Raw genomic sequence first — 23,069 nt, 5'->3', positions numbered from 1 at the left:
TATAGGATTCAATAGAACACCTGTAAAACATTAGCCCAGTATCAGTGTGTCAGAGATAAGTTTCGCTTGAGCGAGCGGGTAGATAAATCATGATTGTACTGTATTGTGTTTTGTTGTCGGCGACAGCCTTGGAAAATTACCTAATGTAAGTAAAGCAATACTTTTTATCACTGAAAGTTGTTGTTATATGATTCCGCAGACAATTTGTTTGAATAATCTATTCAACACTTATAATGGCATATAATAATTGATAGGTTTGTAGTGCCGATACCTTCAGTATTACAAACGGAGATTTGATGGTGAGAAATGTCGGCGTTTACCACCATCGTTGTTAGACTCAAAAATGATATTTCGAGTTTTTTTCAGTGTTTTTCAGAGTTTTTCCAGTTTTTCGAATTTGAGTTTTCCAAGTTTTTTACTAGGATGAAGAGAGAATTCGGCTGGGACTGACGAAATACTTCGAGTTGAGCTACAAGAACATCTTATAACAATAATGGCATTGCTACGAAGGGACACAACCCTTCCATTTTAAGATTATAACAATATTTGTCGGAATATATATGGCTATGGAAAACAATATAAAGATACTACCTTGTTTCCAAAATCAATAATTATATTAATACTTGTATTGAAACTGGAAAATCTTCAATAACATCGACGGGTTCAAAGCACTTTCAAAGATAAAAAAAAAACGAGAAAAGGAACGAAAATCAAAACGGAGTTAAGTTGGTATCATTATCTGTATTAAAATGCATTATTTAAAAAAATATCATATCTACATTTTTAAAGGAGGATCTTCTTCTAACACCCAATCGTGGATAACACGTGTACATTTATGTGTTATCTGTCTGATCTACATGTACCTATCACGAAGATTATATAAAGAATGTTGACAAAGCATAGTTTGAAATGTGAAATTATTCGTGCTGGTAATTTCAATTCGAGAACGGGGAATTTTGCCCGTTTTCCGTATCAATGAAGATGTGTCGCCATATTTTCCATCAGTGTTACATGTTTATACCACAGGCGCTTGCATAGAAAATTTAGATGTGGTAATAGCTGATAGTTGTTTGATATTTTGTTTTTTATTGAACTTGCCATCTATTTAGGGTTATGCCTATCTTCAATTAAAAACAAATGGACCACTACATGACTAGTTAAAAATATATTGACCACACACAATATCGGTAAGAATAAGACGTTATTCTGGGTACTCTGGCGTTAGCCCTTAATACTATAAAATTCTGGCGTTGACACAAAATATCTAATACTAACCCTCAACTATTCTCTTTTCTTTCTCATTTAAATCCAGTTTCTGTATTCTGTAAGCACTTCAGCCAGCTTGATCAGTATAAGATTAACGTTGGATGTTTACACCTGACTCAGTTAATCAGATAATTCATCAATAACTTAAATATTATATATGCGATGTAAAGTGGAATTACATAGATAATCAGCATTACGAAGAATACTTTACAATGCGTTAAACTCTTTGACATTGTCACTGGCGGATTTAAAGCCCCCAACCCCACCCATCCCCTAAAATTGTCAAAGTAAGGATATGTCAGAAAGCGAATTCCCGTATCAATCAGCGAAATGATAGTATAAAATCATTAAAAAATATCTCTCATATACTTGTTTTTATAAACCACACTAGGTATGAATCTATCATGAAATACACTAGAATGCAGGATTTTGCATTCACCTGCTAAAAATGTTTAAGGGGAGTACCCCCGGACACCCCCTCCCCTCCCCCTATTATTTCGCACGCCCCCTAATTGAAAATCCTGTGTCCGCCCCTGATTGTTGACACTAAGCGGCCAAATGTTATCAAGTTTATTAAAATCGAAATCAAGTAAGTAAGTAATACTGTTTCGAAAATTTGAATAAAAAGGGGTTTGAAATAAAATGAAACTCCTCAATATTTCGATAATCATACAGTGATAGATCTATAGATAAGTCCCGAGTCTTGTATGTACTCATACAATTTTGATTGAACTCGAAGAATTTCTGGCAAACAGTAAATCTAACATTGTGGGAAATGAAAATAAATTGATGATGGATCGTCGATCACAACGTACAAATCGTTTGACAGGTCTGAAGTATGATCTTCGAATTTGACGACAACATGATATTTGTAAAATGTGTAGAAAGAAATGAACAAGTCTGAAGTAAGTAATGTTGGTACACATATATACGTTCCGGTAACCTGATGACAGTCTTATTCGTGATTCACTTTTCTTTTTGTTCGTCCAGATTTCAGTAAACTGACATTGTAAATCTATAAATAAGCATTTTGTTCTACCTTTGTGACAAAAGTATGCGAATCCATTTCCCATTGATCTTTTTTTTTTTTTTTTTTTTCTAATTTTCAAGTATAAAATGGCTAGGCCTACTACGTGAATGTGATTGCAGAATAGGCATTCTTGACTTCGTTTGCTTTTCCTGTGCACTGCCATATACGGTGCGTTCAAAATGATAAATAATTTATGATTATAAATCATCATTCATTGACAAAACTCTTCAAATAATCGTAAATTAGACACAACTCTTCATCGAGCCGAAGCGTCTTCCGGACAAAGTGCATGCGGAGATGACCCCCAAAAGTGCACCTGGCGGCAGCAGATTATACCATCACATGACCTTTCAACTTCGTATGTAAATGAAGAATCTGGACAGGCTGAGGGAGCCGTTTGAAAAATGGGATATCAAAGGTTAACCTACCAGAAATTGTACTTGTATTAAGTATGATTAGTGTTGTACTTGTATTAAGTATGGTTAGTGTTGTTGACTAATGCTCGTCTTCTTTCTTCAATGCCCTTTTTTTGTGGTAGAACCAAACCACAATTCTAATCTGATAAAACCCCACCAATTCCTTTCCTTAACCATACAATATCAGATAAAGAGACTTATACAGATATGATATAACTGCCATTGAAAAATAAGATTTGGTTTGTTTGGTTTGTTTTTGTTTAACGTCCTATTAACAGCCAGGGTCATTTAAGGACGTGCCAGGTTTTGGCGATGGAGGAAAGCCGGAGTACCCGGAGAAAAACCACTTGACATCATCGATCATAACTTGTTATGTTTCCGCGATAGTGTGGTCCAACAGTTAATTAAGTGTTGTTATATGTGTCCACTTGTTTAAGTGTGATAAATGTTGGTACCCGTGTCATAGTTCAACATTTGATTACTTGCTAGTTCATGTTTCTTGCTCAATATATGATTAGTAGATTGTTTCACGTTTCCTTGCTCAGTATGTGATTACTCATTGGTTTCACTTTTCCTTGCTTAAAATATGCTTACTAGTTTGTTTCATGCTTCCTTGCTCAACATGTGATTTCTGGTTGGTTTCACGTTTCCTTGCTTCACATGTGATTACTAATTGGTTTCACTTTCCTTGCTCAACATATGATTACTAGTTAGTTTCACGTTTTCTTGCTCAACATATGATTACTAGTTGGTTTCAAGTTTCCTCGCTCAACATATGATTACTATTTTGTTTCACGTTTACTAGCTGGTTTCACGTTTCCTTGCTCAACATGTGATTACTAGTTGGTGTCACTTTTCCTTACTCAATATGTGTTTACTAGCTGGTTCACGTTTCCTTGCTCAACATGTGATTACTTATTGGTGTCACTTTTCCTTACTCAATATGTGTTTACAAGCTGGTTCACGTTCCCTTGCTCAACATGTGATTACAAGTTAGTTTCACATTTCCTTGCTCAACATGTGATTACTAGTGTGTTTCACCTTTCCTTGATCAACATGTGATTACTTGCTGGTTCACGTATACTAATATAAATTATTCCTGGTTAATTATTAACCTCCTTCTTTCTTACCCACATTGCTTAGTTTTGAATGTCAATAATAAACTAACAACAATAGCAAAACAAGAACAAGGGCATTAGTAACGCCCGTATCACTATAATATGTCATTTAAGGTGGTAACTCTGGGTCTTTTTCTAAATAAATGTCAAAAACTGCTTGTCCCTGATCAGATTCATATATAAGTCATATCACTGTACATATATGTTGTCTTCCCTACACGCATATCGATAAGTCTTTGACTCGATAGCCGCTTAGAGGACATAACCATTTGAATATACCATGGCTTGTATTTCTACAGTTTACACTGTAAGATGGGATTTGTATGATCATATCAGGGTTTTCATAATTATTTGTATAATTACAATCTTTTAACCGGCATAACAAAGGATTTAGTTAGGGGTATGAACAAAATGTATGTATACAAATATACTTTGTTAGATTTTACCTAAAAATGTTAAACTTACTTAAGGGGTAACCAGAAATTGGAATGACCCCAAAAGATAAAACAGAAAACTATTTATATATAATGACATTCCTAGCACAGCACTATCATCTTCCCATCCGAACTGAGAAACGCGTTAATTGGTGACAAATAACTAGGTTGAACAGTTGATCTCCTGTTGGTAAACTTTTTATATTTAATTGTCAGTCTCATTTCAAGTGCAGTGAAATTTTTGTTGTTAATCAAAGCTCCTTATTTGAACAGATTTTCTTTTAATTAGTTTATCCCTATTCAGTAAATGTATTTCAATAGTACCGATATCTATTTTTTCTATCAAGAGGAACAAACAAAATATTTTCCATTAATCGTATATCATTTAGAATAAGAGTTACTCACCCAAAAGATACAACAGGATATAAAAAGTAACCATATCTGCTGTTACACACCAGTCATTTGGGCATGTCGAGAGTCAATTACACGTCCGACAACGTCGCAGGCATGCTCGGCGATTTTATCATCCGTAAGATTTTCAGGCCTATAACTATTGTTATAAATCGATAACGTTATGTTCAAAAACATGTATATCATTCCATACGTAAAAATCAATATATAAATAATTTAATCACAATAGTGTTATCGTCAGTTTATCTTTCTTGTTACACCATTATTGTGTCAATAATCCATTATCTGCAAACAGTCGATGCCTTAGTATATGCGAATAAGGTTATACCAATTTATATATAACACGCTTGCTGGCCCAGATCGAATCGCGAGGGGTCTTACTGGGAGGGGGGTCGCAGTATCCGAAGAAAACCAACGTGATCTGACAGGTGACCCCTTATATTTTCACGTCCGGCCAGGGAATCGAACACCAGGCGCCTAGCTGAAATACAAGAGTGTTGCCACTCTGTCACCTGACTACCCTAGTCGATTTCTCCAAGGTACAGATTTCTAGTTATTAGTTTATTGTTTATTTTCTCATAAAAACATAGTCATCGAATGAAAAGTCTTCTTCTAATACCTTAGTTATTCCACCTGGGGCAGTCAATTGAACCTTGGCAGAGTTGGATTGTCCTTCTGGTGGTAGGGCAAAAGGGAAATGAAGATCAAGCACCTGCGACCAGTAGTTCAGCATTTGGTAAAGTTTGAGGATCCTCCTCGCATGTTCATATTACATGTTGGAGGTAATGACCTTGTGGAGACAGGAGTGGGCCATAATTTGGCTGGAGGAAAAATTCTCGAGAACTTTGTTTGGTCACAGGTTTGGCCTAGATTGCATTGGAGAGGATCTGATAACACTGAAGCATCAGAAAGGGCGAGGCGAAGATTGAATGGGTCCATTTCTGCATTTATGATAAATAGGGGTGGTGCTTTTATTCAATACCCTCAGTTGAAGTTGGAAGACCAGTTCTTCCTTGCTAATGACAAGGTTCACTTGTCTAGTTTGGGCAAAGACATTTTTGTAAACATCTTGCAAAGAGCAATTGAAATCTTTTTCACAACTTATGGTAGGGGCTTTTCCTGAAATTAGGTTGGGATGTTTTAGTCACAACCTTGTTCGCGACTTTGTTGGCCGTTGGCGGTGAACAAGCTAAGATGTAGTGAGGGGTGAGGAAGGGAGGTAGAGAGACGATATTGAATAGTATGTAATGAGGGGTGAGGAAGGGAGATAGAGGGATACTGGATAGTACATAGTGAGGGATGAGGAAGGGAGGTAGAGGGATATTGGATAGCATGTAGTGAGGGGTGAGGAAGGGAAGTAGAGGGATATTGGATAGTATGTAGTGAGTTGTGAGGAAGGGGGGTAGAGAGACGATATTGGATAGTATGTAGTGAGGGGTGAGGAAGGGACGTAGAGGGATATTGAATAGTATGTAGTGAGGGGTGAGGAAGGGAGGTAGAGGGGATATTGGATAGCATGCAGTGAGGGGTGAGGAAGGGAGGTAGAGGGATATTGGATAGCATGCAGTGAGGGGTGAGGAAGGGAGGTAGAGAGATGTTATTGGATAGTATGTAGTGAGGGGTGAGGAAGGGAGGTAGAGGGATATTGGATAGTATGTAGTGGAGGGGTGAGGAAGGGAAGTAGAGAGACGATATTGGATAGTATGTAGTGAGGGGTGAGGAAGGGAAGTAGAGAGACGATATTGGATAGTACGTAGTGAGGGGTGAGGAAGGGAGGTAGAGGGATACTGGATAGTATATAGTGGAGGGTTTGAGGAAGGGAGGTAGAGGGATATTGGATAGTATGTAGTGAGGGGTGGGGAAGGGAGGTAGAGGCATATTGGATAGTATGTAGTGAGGGGTGAGGAAGGTAAGTAGAGGGATATTGGATAGTATGTAGTGAGGGGTGGGAAGGGAAGTAGAGAGACGATATTGGATAGTAAGTAGTGAGGGGTGAGGAAGGGAGGTAGAGGGATACTGGATAGTATATAGTGGAGGGTTTGAGGAAGGGAGGTAGAGGGATATTGGATAGTATGTAGTGAGGGGTGGGGAAGGGAGGTAGAGGGATATTGGATAGTATGTAGTGAGGGGTGAGGAAGGGAAGTAGAGAGACGATATTGGATTGTATGTAGTGAGGGGTGAGGAAGGGAGGTAGAGAGACGATATTGGATAGTATGTAGTGAGGGGTGAGGAAGGGAAATAGAGAGACGATATTAGATAGTATATAGTGGAGGGGTGAGGAAGGGAAGTAGAGAGACGATATACTGGATAGTACATAGTGAGGGGTGAGGGAGGGAAGTAGAGGGATATTGGATAGTATGTAGTGAGGGGTGAGGAAGGGAGGTAGAGAGACGATATTGGATAGTATGTAGTGAGGGGTGAGGAAGGGAGGTAGAGAGACGATATTGGATAGTATGTAGTGAGGGGTGAGGAAGGGAGGTAGAGGGATATTGGATAGTATGTAGTGAGGGGTGGGGAAGGGAGGTAGAGAGACGATATTGGATAGTATGTAGTGAGGGGTGAGGAAGGGAAGTAGAGGGATACTGGATAGTATGTAGTGAGGGGTGAGGAAGGGAGGTAGAGAGATGTTATTGGATAGTATGTAGTGAGGAGTGAGGAAGGGAGGTTGAGGGATACTGGATAGTATGTAGTGAGGGGTGGGGAAGGGAGGTAGAGGGATACTGGATAGTATATAGTGAGGAGTGAGGAACGGAGGTAGAGGGTTATTGGATAGTATGTAGTGAGGGGTGAGGAAAGGAAGTAGAGAGACGATATTGGATAGTATGTAGTGAGGGGCGAGGAAGGGAAGTAATGAGACGATATTGGATAGTATGTAGTGAGGGGTGAGGAAGGGAGATAAAGGGTTATTGGATAGTACATAGTGAGGGTGAGGAAGGGAGGTAGAGGGATATTGGATAGTATGTAGTGAGGGGTGAGGAAAGGAAGTAGAGAGACGATATTGGATAGTATGTAGTGAGGGGTGAGGAAGGGAGGTAGAGAGACGATATTGGATAGTATGTAGTGAGGGGTGAGGAAGGGAGGTAGAGAGACGATATTGGATAGTATGTAGTGAGGGGTGAGGAACGGAGGTAGAGGGTTATTGGATAGTATGTAGTGAGGGTTGAGGAAGGGAGGTAGAGAAACGATATTGGATAGTATGTAGTGAGGGGTGAGGAAGGGAGGTACAGGGTTATTGGATAGTATGTAGTGAGGGTTGAGGAAGGGAGGTAGAGAGACGATACTGGATAGTACATAGTGAGGGGTGAGGAAGGGAGGTAGAGAAACGATATTGGATAGTATGTAGTGAGGGGTGAGGAAGGGAGGTAGAGAGACGATACTGGATAGTACATAGTGAGGGGTGAGGAACGGAGGTAGAGGGTTATTGGATAGTATGTAGTGAGGGTTGAGGAAGGGAGGTAGAGAGACGATACTGGATAGTACATAGTGAGGGGTGAGGAAGGGAAGTAGAGAAATGATATTGGATAGTATGTAGTGAGGGGTGAGGAAGGGAGGTAGAGAGACGATACTGGATAGTACATAGTGAGGGGTGAGGAACGGAGGTAGAGGGTTATTGGATAGTATGTAGTGAGGGGTGGGGAAGGGAGGTAGAGGGTTATTGGATAGTATGTAGTGAGGGGTGGGGAAGGGAGATAGAGGGTTATTGGATAGTATGTAGTGAGGGATGAGGAAGGGAGGTAGAGGGTTATTGGATAGTATATAGTGAGGGGTGAGGAAGGGAGATAGAGGGTTATTGGATAGTACATAGTGAGGGTGAGGAAGGGAGGTAGAGGGATATTGGATAGTATGTACAAAACCTAGCGATGAGAGCAGTCGACTATAACCTATAGTTAGCTAGTAACTAGTCATAGGAACTTCTTATAAGTGTGGTAATGTAGACAGGTTATGGAAAGGTCACGATCAATACTTCTATTTACATAAATATGTAGATGACAATTTCTAGCTAATGAATAATTATAACAATGTCTTGTGAAGGTGACAGAGTGTAGACTACAGTTCACATAGATATAACTGATTAAAATCATAAATTATGTATGGCACAGTTTTAATAAACAAGCTTTCAGATTAATTAGAAATCAATTAGACAATTTTAAACGCGATATCGATTCTACACGTTCTGTCAAGGTATGCTCGTCCTTTGAGACGAGGGTTAACAAACTCACTTCCATCTGAGTTCGCACAGTTTTAATTATCTGTTTGTGATTAATGCTTTCCAAAATTTCGTTCTGATAATTCGACGTCATAGAATTAAAAGGTCGTAACTGACATTCCGCAAAAAAATTATTCTGAGATCCGATAAAAAAACTGAATAACATTACCTTCAGCCAACCAATTTTGAAAAAAATCACATACTATGTCTGTTATAGTACCAATTTGAGATATCATTTATGCTTGCTTCCCCTTTTGTGTTTAAAGCTGTCAAATTGCCGAAAACCTGCCTCGGGACCTTTTTATTTTGAACAAATCTGATGATAATTGGATATGAAAAGTCGTAAGTGGCATTTACGACCTTTTGATACTGACCAATTTAGAGAAACATGTTAAACAGAAGGTCGTATGTGGCACTTACGACCATTTACCAGTACACCTTCAACAACATTGTGTAAATAAAACAGGTCGTAATTGCTTCGTAGGAATGATGATAATGGTGATTTGAATTCATAAACTGTTGTGAAAATATGGAATGCCAATGTAACAGTTCTAACATAAACTCTTCTTTTTTTAAAAGCCTCAGCGCGCGAAGCGCGCTCGGCAAAGATCGGCCGGAGGCCGGTCTTTGCCGAGAGGCTTTTAATCTGTTTTTGCCCCTCTAAAACGGAAGTAACTGTAAACCGGAAATCGCGGTTTCGAGATCTCGCGGGTTTTATGAATAAGAAACATAAATAAACTGATTTCAAGAGCTAAAATCGAGAGAATTCTCATACAATAGATATTTTATTATAAAAGTAAATGTGTAGTTGAAGTTCTATAGTATTTTAGTAGAAATATCTGTCGGACAGTTGGAGTTGGTTCGAGATTAGGCCGGAAATCGACAAGGTGCCATGGTTGCCAAGTGGAAGCAGACGCTCGGCGATAGAGAGGAGAGAGTTTGTTTTGCGGGAACAATTTGAAAGGTAAGTTCGTTTATAAGTGTTTATATCAGCTAATTTTGGTCTTCTTATGCCATTTACATCTTTAAATAAGGATATAATGGACTTTTCAGGTAAGATAGAAGACTATTTGTGCTGACTTGAACGTTCATTGATAAAGTTTATCGAATGAAGTGATACTGAACCGATCATATTTATGTTTACATACACTTCGGAAGGCTCAGTTGCGGTAATTTGAATATAGAATATTAATTGAAATATTAACTGGAAGTCTAGCAAGAAAGTGCGGAAAAAAATGTTCATCCAGACTCTTTTTTATTCTTTGTTGGATACAATTATTGCTTAAAATTTCTAAAACTTTTTACATTGAAAATTGTCATGTGTGCATCACAGAATATTACTACTGGAGTCAACAGACGACAGTTTCGTTGTTCCAGAAGTTCTTGCTTATCGTTTTTGTTGCATTTCGGTGTATTGGAGAATGGATTATATATCTAAATTGTGTATATTCTAGAGCAAATAACTTCTCTTTCGGAGGAGAAATCTTATCCCCGAAAGATTGCAAAATTTGCTATAATCTTTTCATTTTTCGAAATTTTAGCCTCCAGACCTCTGGCCAAAAACATTCTGCTCGCGCCTATGGCGCTCGGATTACCACTAAATTACTGGAAACCCCCCCCCCCCCCCCCTCTATCCAGCAGCTTTGCTGCATTTTCTTGTTTTAATTTCAATTTTGCTATTGAATTAGAAAATGATCTGTATTTGATATCAATGAACAACATTAACACGTAAAAGTGAAATACAGTAAGTAACTGTTTTACACATTATAATATTCAATGTTATGGGGACTTTGACTAATGTACCTCACTCAATATCAATATAAGACAAATGCCGATCTAATACATCTCATTAGTATGAAAAACATGAAAGCAACAAGATTTCCCATATCTTCGATTAACTTTTTAAAGCTCGTGATCTGTGGTGATTTTCATAGAAGTACTTCATACAATATCACTGCTGAATAATTGTGATTCAGCCATATTGGAAGATAACTTTGCATTTTGAGGCCCAATATTATTATCTTTAAACACATTAATAAATGTACAGTTCTATATCAAAGTGTAAATCTGCTGTTAGATTCGGATGTTATAGGCATCATCGATTAACTCTAATCTACAAACATTGAAATTATATGTCAAAACTCACATGTCCACTGATTTCTTGAATAAAATACAAAAAACAGTAAGTATATTCATACATGTTTTCAAAATAATGATGAGAATTCCATTCGCTACAGACAAAACATAATAATGTGGTTCTCAACTCTGTTTATGCATGCATTTTTGATATTCAACGTTAAACAAATGATGTTAACACCTGATACTTACATTCCATTATTTTCTAATAATATGCTATTTGAAAACGTAAAACTAGACTGTAGTCTTTTGGTACGTATATGAGATGAAAAGTTGTCGTGGGACATACATTTTATTAACTGAATTGTTTGATTATATTATTCCCTCGACCACAATGTTTTAATCCGATGTTCACAGATTGTAAACACTTAACTCGTTACGCATGCTACTGTTATCTACTTTACAAATACTTTATTAGTTATGTTATAATTGCAGGCCTATCGTATACTCGGGAAAATAAAGTATTTTTTCAGGCTTTACGAGTGTACTGGATTGTAACCACTGATACAAAGATGTGAAACTTTCCAAAAGAAATTAATTACAGTAGTCGCTCACCAACTCAATATCAGAAGCATTGCTTTCGTTTGGTTCAGGCAATCTATTAGATACAGAACCTGTACATGGGAGATGGGAATAGAAGTCGTGATTGATTGCTGGAATTAGGCCCTCTTTTGCATAGATCTTGTAAATCTTTGTATCTTGAAATTAATCTTGAAAGGGTTGATTGGTATGCTGGTTTGAGATCATAGCAAGAGATACGAGTCGTAATTGTGCGCTTCTTTCTCCTGTGGCGTATTGTAATCACCCGAGAGTCTGTGGCAGCTATTTCATATATAAAAAAAAATATTTATGTTGGCTCGCTTTTCTTATATCAGAAACAGTGGATTTTATTTCACATGAATGTTTCACCAGTTTTGTAACTGGGGGACCTTGTATTTAGGCTCTGTTCTCTTGGCATTTATAATGTCTGTTCTCTATTGTTGTGTGAACCGAGTCGCCCTTTTCTGAGAAGACCTCTCTCAAAGTAGCAATAAGATATTTGCTTGGTTGGTAAGTTTCCAACAGAATACAGATACATGATGCTGAAAGGCAGATTGCGCTGCTGACCAGTGCAGCTGTCGAACAGTAGTTTATTTCATCATCATTACCCACAGAGATATTGTATCAACGCGTCGTACATTTTCCTAATGGAAAGATCCTTGCTCAGGTACCGCCGCTGTGTTGTCTTGCGACAGTAATGACTTTCAATAACAGAGAAAGAGTTGATATGTTGACGAATGTATTCTTTATTGGGTTCTTGGATCTTTCTCGCGCTAGGATAACTTTATCTGAACATTCGGATTGACGCTTTTTTTCAATGTACAAGTAACGGTTCTCTCACAAATGGCAACTGTAGATAAAAATTCTTTTTACAAACCTGCCTCCGCCTACCATCAGAGGGCAGGTAGTATTCTAAAGTGCGTTTTCTTGTACAGATTTGGTAGTTCTTTTCTTTAAAACTAGCATTGCATTTGTTTTTATGAAGTGTCTTTGTTGTTCATACGACTTAGACCAGTACGATCGCAGCTGGCTTCTCTACTGTCCTCGGGGACATTCTGAAAACATTTAAATTTACATTTACATTGTGACATTTTACATTTCTTTTCATGTACACATTTTCCATTTTGAGTGGATAATATATTCCAGTTCATCAGCTCGTCTCTTTTTTCTCACGTTTGTTTCATCGGGAACTTTTGTTCTTTTGAATGCTGTAAAACATAATGTAGAGACAACTGCTTTTAGAGGTCTGTCTTCTTTATTGGTCCGAATCCAAGTGACCAAGACAGTTGACCGAAACAGCGTCTCCGGACAGGTGAGCATGCGCAATCGCATGGACAATTAAATGGTAAAACAAACAAATCCCTGAACCAGGGCGGACAGGCCCTTATACATTACATAACACGCTTACGTTAAAAGCAATTAGTCACCTTGGGATAATTATGTACAAAGATGCCAAAACCAGTGTCCGGTTTGGACAAAGGCGAGTATTAGATAAAAGACCCGACATCATTAGCTCAACAGATTTGAATTAGGGGTTCGAGCAATAAAATCTGTGGCATGGAAAGCTATTCTTTGTTCCATTTCTTAAGACACTAATTAGAGCGACTGATAAAATCTTTCATGACAAGAACTGGATACTAAGCTGTGTTATAAGATTATATGTAAACCAGTTTTACAGTCTTACAACCCTGTCCTGAACTTATAAAATTATTTACAATTTCTGAATTACAAGATATCAAATATAAAATAAAACACAGTTTTCCACTATGAAATATCCCTCCTTCTTCGAAAAATTTTCGTCCCGAAAATTAGTATATATTAGGAGAATTTAGAATTGGTAGTGGACTCTTTAATTCAGTACCAAAAAAATGAAAACTATACATTAGTTATATATATATACAACATACAAAGTTAAAAAAGTACATATGACGAAACAATCATTGTCATATTTTATCAATCTTTTCACAGATCTAGACATAAAAATGAAATAAGTGTGTACATGAAAAAAAGTACAATATTTACAATGAGCTCATAAATGTATCAAACTTCAAGCTTCAGTTCTTTGCATAATTCACAAAAAGTTCTTTGCATTATTCACATACAGTATGTATGTTTTGAATGGAATTGGCAATTCTGTTCCTAGACATTGTACGTCCCTTTTGTTACAGTCACTTCAGTAAAGAGAAATAGCCATGATGTGCTAGCAAAATATATGCTGTATAAGGTTGATTCAAAATTCTTTTGATTTTTCTAGCTCGGAAAGGTGAGAGACGATAACTTTTGCATGGGTAGATACGCTGTTTAGTATGATTGTTAATAACAGAAAATTCTGACCACTCAAAATGAATCATGGGCAGGACATTACCTTGGATAAAAATGTTACTGATATCCATTGGAGGAGAAAAGGTCCAGTTATCTGGGCACAGAGGAAGAGAAGCCACTTTGATTAGCTCACATTCATGACCATTAGTAAGTTCAACAAGAAGTGAAGTTTTGTGAACATTGATTAGTTTCTTCCAAATAATATACACAGCAAAGAGAATGAATGTGGTTGTAAGAAAAGAAAGCACAACATATGGCCATGGTGTCAGAAGTGAGTTATACACATGCTCTGATATGAGGGTTGGAGTGGTTGTATCAGGTAAGCCTTTGAAATGAAAACTTGGAACGTTAGGTGAGATAGTGAATGCAGAAGACTTTTGAGCAAGCAAGAGTAAGGCTGACAACTTTCGAAATCTGACATACAAACAAAAGACTAATACAATAGCTATAGTAGAGACAACTGTTCCTATCAATGCAATGACACCACTAGTATCTGGCCATTCAACTGAAGCAAATGGAATCTGTCCATCTATCATTGACTCAGCTAAGGAAGTAAAAACTGTTTCTCCTTTTTTAGCTTTTTGAGCAATCTTTTTCAGACTTAGGTCAAATTTGTTATCATTAGCTAACAGCTGAGAAAAAGAATGATTGTAAATCTTCAATGCTGGAAGCTTGATGTGGACAAATTTGGAATATGATGTATCGCCAAAGATTGAGGAATGTTCAGATGATGGAAAAAATTCTTGTAACAAAGCCAGATTAATTGGATGAACAACTGATATATCTCTTGTTTCATTTTTACATGTCCCTATGCGTGGTGGCATAAACAAATTGTCTGAAGTTAGGGAACATCTACATGGTATTTGTATTACACAAAAAGTACATCCTTTGATAATTTTCTGACCTGAAGGACAATCTAATGCTAGCATAGTGATATGATACAATAACAGTGTAGAGGGAGATAATTCCTTAATACTAGGTGAGAGGGAGTTTGGAACAAACCGAAAATCACAGGTCTCTTTCACTGATTCCTTGTGGTTGTAAAACAAAGCGGATAGACATGATGGTTTAGCAACCGAGGACAAAGCAACATGGAAAGGGCAGTACAAGATGTTATTATTACTAGTACATGTCCTCAACTGATCATGTGACAGAACTGAGAAATGCTGATTGTCATTTGTGTGAAAGAAGTAGTCTGGTGTTCCAAGTAGTTGTGTAGCATGAGTAGATGTAGCATTCAATGGAACAGGAAAAGAATAAACCTTATACAAAGATAACGGTTTAACAAAGGTCGAAATTGGAATTTGTAAAAGAATATACAGATTACCATGGTGCCTAGCAAACAGAAAGTTTGCAAATGAGTAGTAATACAGTGGATTCCTATGTATAATATTAAATCCTGGGAACTTCCTAACCATTATACTTTGTACTTGCTTTAGGGAGTCACTGATTACATGAGGCGAGAGAAGAAAGGGAGATAACTTGCCCTTGACTAGATCATGAATTGCTAACTTAACATGTTCTAAGTGCTTGTTTAAGATTGTTGTAGCATTAGTTTGTGTTAACATCATATTTTCTAAAAGTACAAATTCATGTTCCAATCCATCCAAAGAAGTGGCAAATTGGTTAGATAAAGTAATTGCTTGATCGTGGTTTGTTTTAACAGCCTTGATAACGTTATCGAAACGGTCATTAACTGTTGATATGAATGATGTAAGTTGGTGAGCTTCTTCAGCCATTGCTTTTGCCAACTTAACATTATTGTTATTCAAAATCTGCATGTGGCGTTTGAGGTTTGAAACATCGTTGGAAGTTGCAGTACCAAAAAGTGATTTGGATATATCACCAATAAAATCAAATAGACCTCGTTTACTTCGGCGTGAGCTGAATGGTGAACTGTTCGGGATGTAACTATGTGGAATCAACCGATGTATTTCTTTTACCGTCTCATTAACATCTGCCATACACTGAGTTCTGAGATTGTTTAGTGTTCTGACTACAGAGTTAGCAGACTCGCATGTTCTTCTCTTGCATAGGATGATATCTGGGAGGTTCAAATTTGTTGGTAGCTGTATCTTTAAGGTATGCGACCAATATTCCTGGCCAAGATGCAGCTTCTGTCCTGGTTCAAACAGAATACCGTAGTTCAACCTTTGTACTGACGTCGTACTAACCACTACAGGTACGCATAGGAGGGCCATCACAATCATATTCCACATTTGAGGAAGACCAAAGACACCTACAGAAGACAGAGAGGGGAAAATAAAGATTAATCGTTTAATATGTCGGTAAAGGATCGTCGACTATCCTCAAGCACTAAATTGACAGAGATCTGACAAAATCATAACACACTATTCGATAGACATAGAGAGAAATTAAAGAAAGATTTGGTACCGCTATAGTTGTCTAAGGAAAATCCTCCTATAATGAAATGTTACTGTGAGAAACAAGTCAATTTTGACTGTTTGCCTCGTTTTCTCGCTTTTCCTGACTGTGTGCGCTTTATATGAAACATCCTAACTAACTCTTGAGGTAAATGTTCCACCGGTTCCCATGTCCGGTCTCTGTATCCGAGCCATTTTACTTTATACTCCTTTCGTCCATTTCGTGTTCTGCAACGAAGTAACCTTTCAACATTGTAAGTTGTAGTATCATTGCTGTCTTGCTGACTTGCCTTATCAGCATCTTTCTCTTGTTGACTATTTGTCTGAGAAATCCCATTGTCATTATCATCTGCTACAGTTGGCCCTGCAGGTGGCACCCTAGGAGCCACAGGTTGTGCTACAGGTGGAACCACATGTGGTGCAACAGGTTCATCAAACTTTGGTTTTAAATTAGAACTTGTATACGGCTTCAGCCTGTTAGCATTGATTAGAGATTTTAATTCCTTGTGGTTATCACATCTGCGTAGTTTGTACGTGTGATTTGGTCCCACGTCGACAATGTAAAATGGACCATCAAGGAGGTTGTGGAGCTTTGGTGACAACCCTTGGGGTACTCTTGTTGTATGCAACATTACCAGATCATTCATTCTAAACTGGGGGACAGAAGCTTTCTTGTCATGTTGCTCTTTTTGCTTTGCTTGTGCATGTTTGATATTTCTTTCGGCTATAGCCTTTACATACTTCAGGTGATTAAGTAACTGTGAGACATGGGTCTTTGCATCCTTGTTCAAACCATCCTTAGGAATGAGAGAAGTATCGAAGGGCAGGTTCATCTCTTTACCATAGAGAATATGATATGGAGAAAGATCTGAGGACTGAGTAGAGGGACTCATACGGAAAGACATAAGTATTCCTGGTAGAAACTCAGGCCAATTTTGTTGGTTCTTGTCAACATAAGCTCTTAAGCATTGTGCTAAAGTGCTATTCATTCTTTCACAAGTAGAATTTGTTTGGGGGTGATATGAACTCGTAAGATGACGAGTGACCTGAAAGATTTCACATACTGCAGTGACTAACTTGCTAAGAAAGTTTTGACCTCTATCACTAACAATTACTTTTGGTGCTCCGTATCTGCTAAATATCTCTTTATAGAGAACATTTGCAATCTCTTGTGATTCCTGTGTCTTTAATGGAAATGCTTCTGGCCATTTGCTAAATGAGTCTACAATGAGTAAAATGTATTTGTAGCCTTCTTTTGATGTCGTAATCGGACCTAGAATATCCATATGGAGCCGCTGAAAAGTATCAGTGACAGGCATTGGTGTAAGTGGGGCATGACGAAGGTGTGTCGGCTTTTTGATTCGTTGACAGATGTCACATGACCTGATGTAATCTGCTACATTCTGATACATTTTTGGCCAGTAATATTTCAGCTGAATCGCTCGATAAGTTCTGTCAAGGCCTAGGTGGGCTCCGCCTGCTTGGCAGTCGTGATAAGACAAAAGAACATCTTCTCGCAGACATCTTGGTACTGCAAGTTGTCGGATGTAATTCTGTGCTCGTTTGGCACGGGACTGGTACATGTGAAATAGAACACCATCAAGTAAAACATACTGGTTGCAAAGATACAGAATTCTGTTAGCAGCTTTCTTATCAGCTGGTAGATCTCCTAAACTTAGGTATGAATAGATACCATTAAAATCAACGCACTCTGATTGAAGTTTGGAGATGCTATCTGCTGGAATAGGGTCACTGACCTCCATGACTGTGTGACTATTGGTTGTACTGCTATCTGAACCTTTGTAAAAAAATTTGACTTGAAGAGGTGCTTGCTGCTGAGTCTGAATGCTTTTTACCTCTGAACTTGGTAAAACATCTTCCAATTCTGGAGCAGTATTATTATCATACTCCCGTCTTGAAAGAGCATCAGCTACTACATTCTTTGGTCCTGCTTTATAGATGATCTCATAATCGTAGCCTTGCAATAATACAGACCATCTGGCAAGTCTCCCTGTTGACTCTGGTTTTATCGTTTTCAGCCATGTAAGTGCACTGTGATCTGTAAAGATTTTGAATTTCTTTCCTGCCAAATATACATGATAGGCTTTGATGCCTTCAATGATTGCTAGTCCTTCCTGCTCTGAGATACTATATTTTCGCTCATGCTGGTTCAATGACCTACCTCCGTATGCAATGACTTGTTCTCTTTTGTTCTCATCAAGTTGGCCAAGTACATAGCCAATAGCTTCAGTGGAAGCGTCTGTAGTAAGAATGAATGTTTTTGTGTGGTCTGGATAGGCTAAAACAGGTGGAGATGTTAAGGCATCCTTTAGATTATCAAAAGCTTGCTGACATTTTGGTGTCCATTCGAATTCTATGTCGTTGTTAAGAAGTCTATTCAGAGGAGCTGTTATTTTGCTATGGTCTTTGACAAATTTCCTATAATAGTTACAAAGTCCAAGAAAGGAACGCACTTGCTTTTGAGTCCTAGGGGTTGGAAAAGAACAGACAGCATCTGTTTTGGCAGTGTCTACTTTTACACCATCTTTAGAGATGACATGTCCCAGATAGTGGACTTCTGATTGAGCAAATGAGCATTTACTTGGTTTCAGAGTAAGATTAGCTAACTTTAGTCTGTCAAACACTTCTTGTAAGTGTCGGATGTGATCTTCAAATGTGCGAGAATACACAAGAATGTCATCCACATAGACCAGACAGATTTTCCAGTTCAAGTCCCTTAGGATTTTTGTCATGAGGGCCTGAAAGCTGGCTGGGGCATTTACTAAACCAAAGGGCATGCGTTTCCATTGATAAACGCCTGATGGAGTGACAAAAGCAGATTTGTGTGCTGTGTCAGGGTCCATTGGAATCTGCCAGAATCCTGAAGCTAAGTCAAGAGTAGAAAAGAATTGTGCATGTGATTCACCAATTGAATCAAACACATCATCAAGACGTGGAAGGGGAAATGAAATTTGCTTAGTGACAGCATTGAGTTTGCGATAGTCTACTGCAAAGCGCAACTGACCGTTTCGTTTCTTAACCATGACCACTGGTGATTGCCATAAACTGGTTGACTCCTCAATGATATCATTATCCAACATCTCTTCAATCTGGCGGTTCATTTCAGCTTTGACTTCTGGGCTTTGTCTATAGAAACGTTGGCGAATGGGGAATTCATCAGATGTTTCTATTCGATGTGGAGAATCATGAGTCTTTCCTAATTGTGACAGGTCTGTTGCAAAAACTGACCTGTTGTTGTGCAGAAAAGAAGAGAGAAGATCCTGCTGTTGTTGTGACAGATCAGAAGCTTGAAGATCAAAAGATAGATCATTTTCTGACTCGAGATCTACAACATCAACGTCATTTGATTGATCTACTGGGGTGTCTAGGGAAAATACTGACTTTTCTTCAAACAGTGAGACTGATGCAACAGTTTGGTTCTTTTTAATCCTGATATCTTTATCAGTCGGGTTCATAATTTGCATACATGACAGCTTCCCTGATGTGATATAACTAATACTCTTTGCTCCTGCCAATCTTAGCTTAGGAAGGGTTGGGGAAGGTTCTAAAATTACAAGTGAGCCTAGAGGTAAATGTGAAACTTTGACTGGTAAACGATATACAGACATTGCTGGAATGATGACTGAAGATTTTGTTCTAGCTAGTGCTATATCTGTATCTATAGAAAATGTCGTGTCTGAAATGTTGTCTTTGATATGAAGTAATTTTGCAGATATGTCAAAAATAGCACCATTGTTTTCCAAAAAATCCATCCCAAGTATCATACCTTGGTGAAACTCCTTAAAAACATGAAATTTTTGAGTGATAGCAACATTACCAAAACAAATTGACAGACATATAGCACCAAGACTACGATGAATCTCACCGCCAGCTACACGAACACTAAGATCAGAATTTTCCAGGTTTGATATGTCAACTGAAAGTTTAGTCAACATAGGCAAGGCTACACAGGAAATAGTGGCACCCGTGTCTACCAGTGCTTTTACTGGAAGGCCATTAACCTCAACACTTACAGAATTCTTGTCTACTGCTGTAACTAAAGACACACATTCACTAGGGGTTAGTGGAGTAGCAGAGTTTTTAGAAGGAGACAGATCTTTTAGCACTTTGTTAGGTTTGTGAGGTTAGTCTTGGTGGTGCCTATCCTTGGTGGGGATAGGCGCGTATCCCTAGCAATTATTGTAATTATTCATACCTCTATCCCTTTTAATTAGTGGGCATTCTCTGATAAAGTGACTGTATTCTTTGCATTTATAACATATCTCATGAAAAGCGGGACAATTTTGTCTAATAGAACAGAACTTACCACATCCACATGGTCTGTTTTGTCCTTGCTGATTCATGCTTCCCTGTTGGCGTGGCTGATTGTGATGGTGACGTCTATTCTGATGCCGGGGCTGGTATTGAGGCCGATGAGGATGTTGATGGTAGCTGGGCTGCTGGAATGGCTGATTAAAAGGTTGCTGAAACTGTTGAGGATATGGCTGTTGATATGGCTGTGGATGAGGCTGCTGATATGGCTGGGGATGAGGCTGCTGATATGGCTGGGGATGAGGCTGTTGATATGGCTGGGGATGAGGCTGCTGATATGGCTGATGTTGATCAGCACTATTGGATTTCTGTGTAGATTCGGATTGTTTTTGGTGCTGCACCGAATTGACTGACTCTAGTTTGTCAATTTTGGACATGAGTGTAGAAAACATCTGAACCATGTCTTTTGTGTCTTCCCTGCCACACTCCAATTCAGCACTTGCAATGTCAAGTGCATGACGTAAGTCAGCAAATGACTTTGGTTCTTTTCCAAGAACACACTTCCTGACTGCAGGTTTTAGTCCTTGGATGATGACCATCACTTTGGCCTCCTCTGGCATCATCTGTCCTAGAGCCTGTTTTTCTGCTCTTGCAATATAAGTATCATTGTTCTCTGTATCACCTTGTTTAATGGACATAAATTTGATGTCCATTTGCTTCTTATTGAAGCGGTCATTGAAGGCATCCTTAAAAATTGAAAGGTTCAACTTTGACTCTTCAGGCAGGTTGTTGAGCCACACTTGTGCACTGCCCTCGAAATTACAGCCTAGTGCTGCAATAGTGTCCTCCTCTGACAGTTTCAAAAATCTTCTCCATGATTCCATAGAGTTCCACCATAATTGAGCATCGGTACCATTAAATTTGGACAAGGTTACACCAATGCCAGACATTATAACTGGTGTTTGTTGTATCTGAATGGGTGGGGAAGGAGGTGGTGGTAAGTTTCTAACACTCGGTGCTGATGAAATGGTTTCAGCTACCCTGGGAACAGTTGAACTATCAGTGGTAGTTGTTACCGTATGTCCGTTTTGAGATAAATCCTGGTTTGAAGATGTTGATTGCACTGGTCCGGATGTGGTTACAGGTGATGGGATTGTAAAAACTGTTGCTGTTGTTGGAGTTGATAACATACTGTTAGACCTTGTAAAATGTGAATGGTGCACCCGATAGTTTATTGGTCTGTTGTTTTTCCTTCCCTTCAAACTTTCCTTCATATGGGATCTTGAGGAAACTCCACCAAGTTTTCATCGGGAACTTTTGTTCTTTTGAATGCTGTAAAACATAATGTAGAGACAACTGCTTTTAGAGGTCTGTCTTCTTTATTGGTCCGAATCCAAGTGACCAAGACAGTTGACCGAAACAGCGTCTCCGGACAGGTGAGCATGCGCAATCGCATGGACAATTAAATGGTAAAACAAACAAATCCCTGAACCAGGGCGGACGGGCCCTTATACATTACATAACACGCTTACGTTAAAAGCAATTAGTCACCTTGGGATAATTATGTACAAAGATGCCAAAACCAGTGTCCGGTTTGGACAAAGGCGAGTATTAGATAAAAGACCCGACATCATTAGCTCAACAGATTTGAATTAGGGGTTCGAGCAATAAAATCTGTGGCATGGAAAGCTATTCTTTGTTCCATTTCTTAAGACACTAATTAGAGCGACTGATAAAATCTTTCATGACAAGAACTGGATAATAAGCTGTGTTATAAGATTATATGTAAACCAGTTTTACAGTCTTACAACCCTGTCCTGAACTTATAAAATTATTTACAATTTCTGAATTACAAGATATCAAATATAAAATAAAACACAGTTTTCCACTATGAAATTTGCCTGCCATGATTTTCGCCGCGAGTGCGCCTTCGCGATAGTCGGGGGTTGAGAAATCGGAGACTTCAGTAGACTCATTACAAATTTGAAGTTCAAAATCAGAATCAGAACTGGGGTTTTCAATATTGGAGGTATTTTCTGACTGAATCTCCATGAAATCACCCTGACATGTTACAACTTATGTTTATTCATACGAAGATAGATATATTTTTTACCTTTGGTTCAAAATTGTTGCCAGGATTTAAGTTTTCAGCGGCTTCAATAATTCATTGCTTATATTGAAGTCCGACTCCAACTTACTGATATTTAGATCATCCGAAAGACTCATCTTGATTAATTTTAAACAAGGTACCAATATCAAGAAAACATCCTCCTGATACTTCCTCTGTAACAACATCAACATGTATGTCAAAAGTCAGCAATGCATATGTGTTCGGGGCTAGTATATTCCATGCATGTTGACTTATCGGGACGCATCTGAAAATTGATGGTGCTTACATTTGGAAAATCCGTCAATATGACAGTACCGTTACAACTTGATTGGGGGACTTCCGGTGGTGTGGTAGTGCCGTCGTCTTGGGTCCGTGAGACTTCCGGTAGTGTGTCAGTACCGGTACCTCGGGACTGGGAGACTT

The 23,069-nt window shown here is 38.4% G+C and overlaps 1 protein-coding gene across 1 annotated transcript; it reads right to left on the bottom strand.

Moving 5' to 3' along the window:
• Nucleotides 1-13,564: 13,564 nt before the first annotated feature.
• On the bottom strand, nucleotides 13,565-22,427 carry LOC117323140. The gene is made up of 2 exons (XM_033878174.1): nucleotides 20,592-22,427; nucleotides 13,565-16,119 (listed from the first exon to the last, which is right to left on the bottom strand). The coding sequence occupies exons 1-2, from the start codon at nucleotides 21,808-21,810 to the stop codon at nucleotides 13,727-13,729; spliced, it is 3,612 nt and encodes a 1,203-aa protein (XP_033734065.1). The 5' UTR covers nucleotides 21,811-22,427; the 3' UTR covers nucleotides 13,565-13,726.
• Nucleotides 22,428-23,069: the final 642 nt, after the last annotated feature.

This window comes from Pecten maximus, chromosome 3, assembly GCF_902652985.1.
Source record: "Pecten maximus chromosome 3, xPecMax1.1, whole genome shotgun sequence".
Taxonomy (NCBI): Eukaryota; Metazoa; Mollusca; class Bivalvia; order Pectinida; family Pectinidae; genus Pecten; species Pecten maximus.
This window is presented reverse-complemented; position numbering and strand designations above follow the sequence as displayed.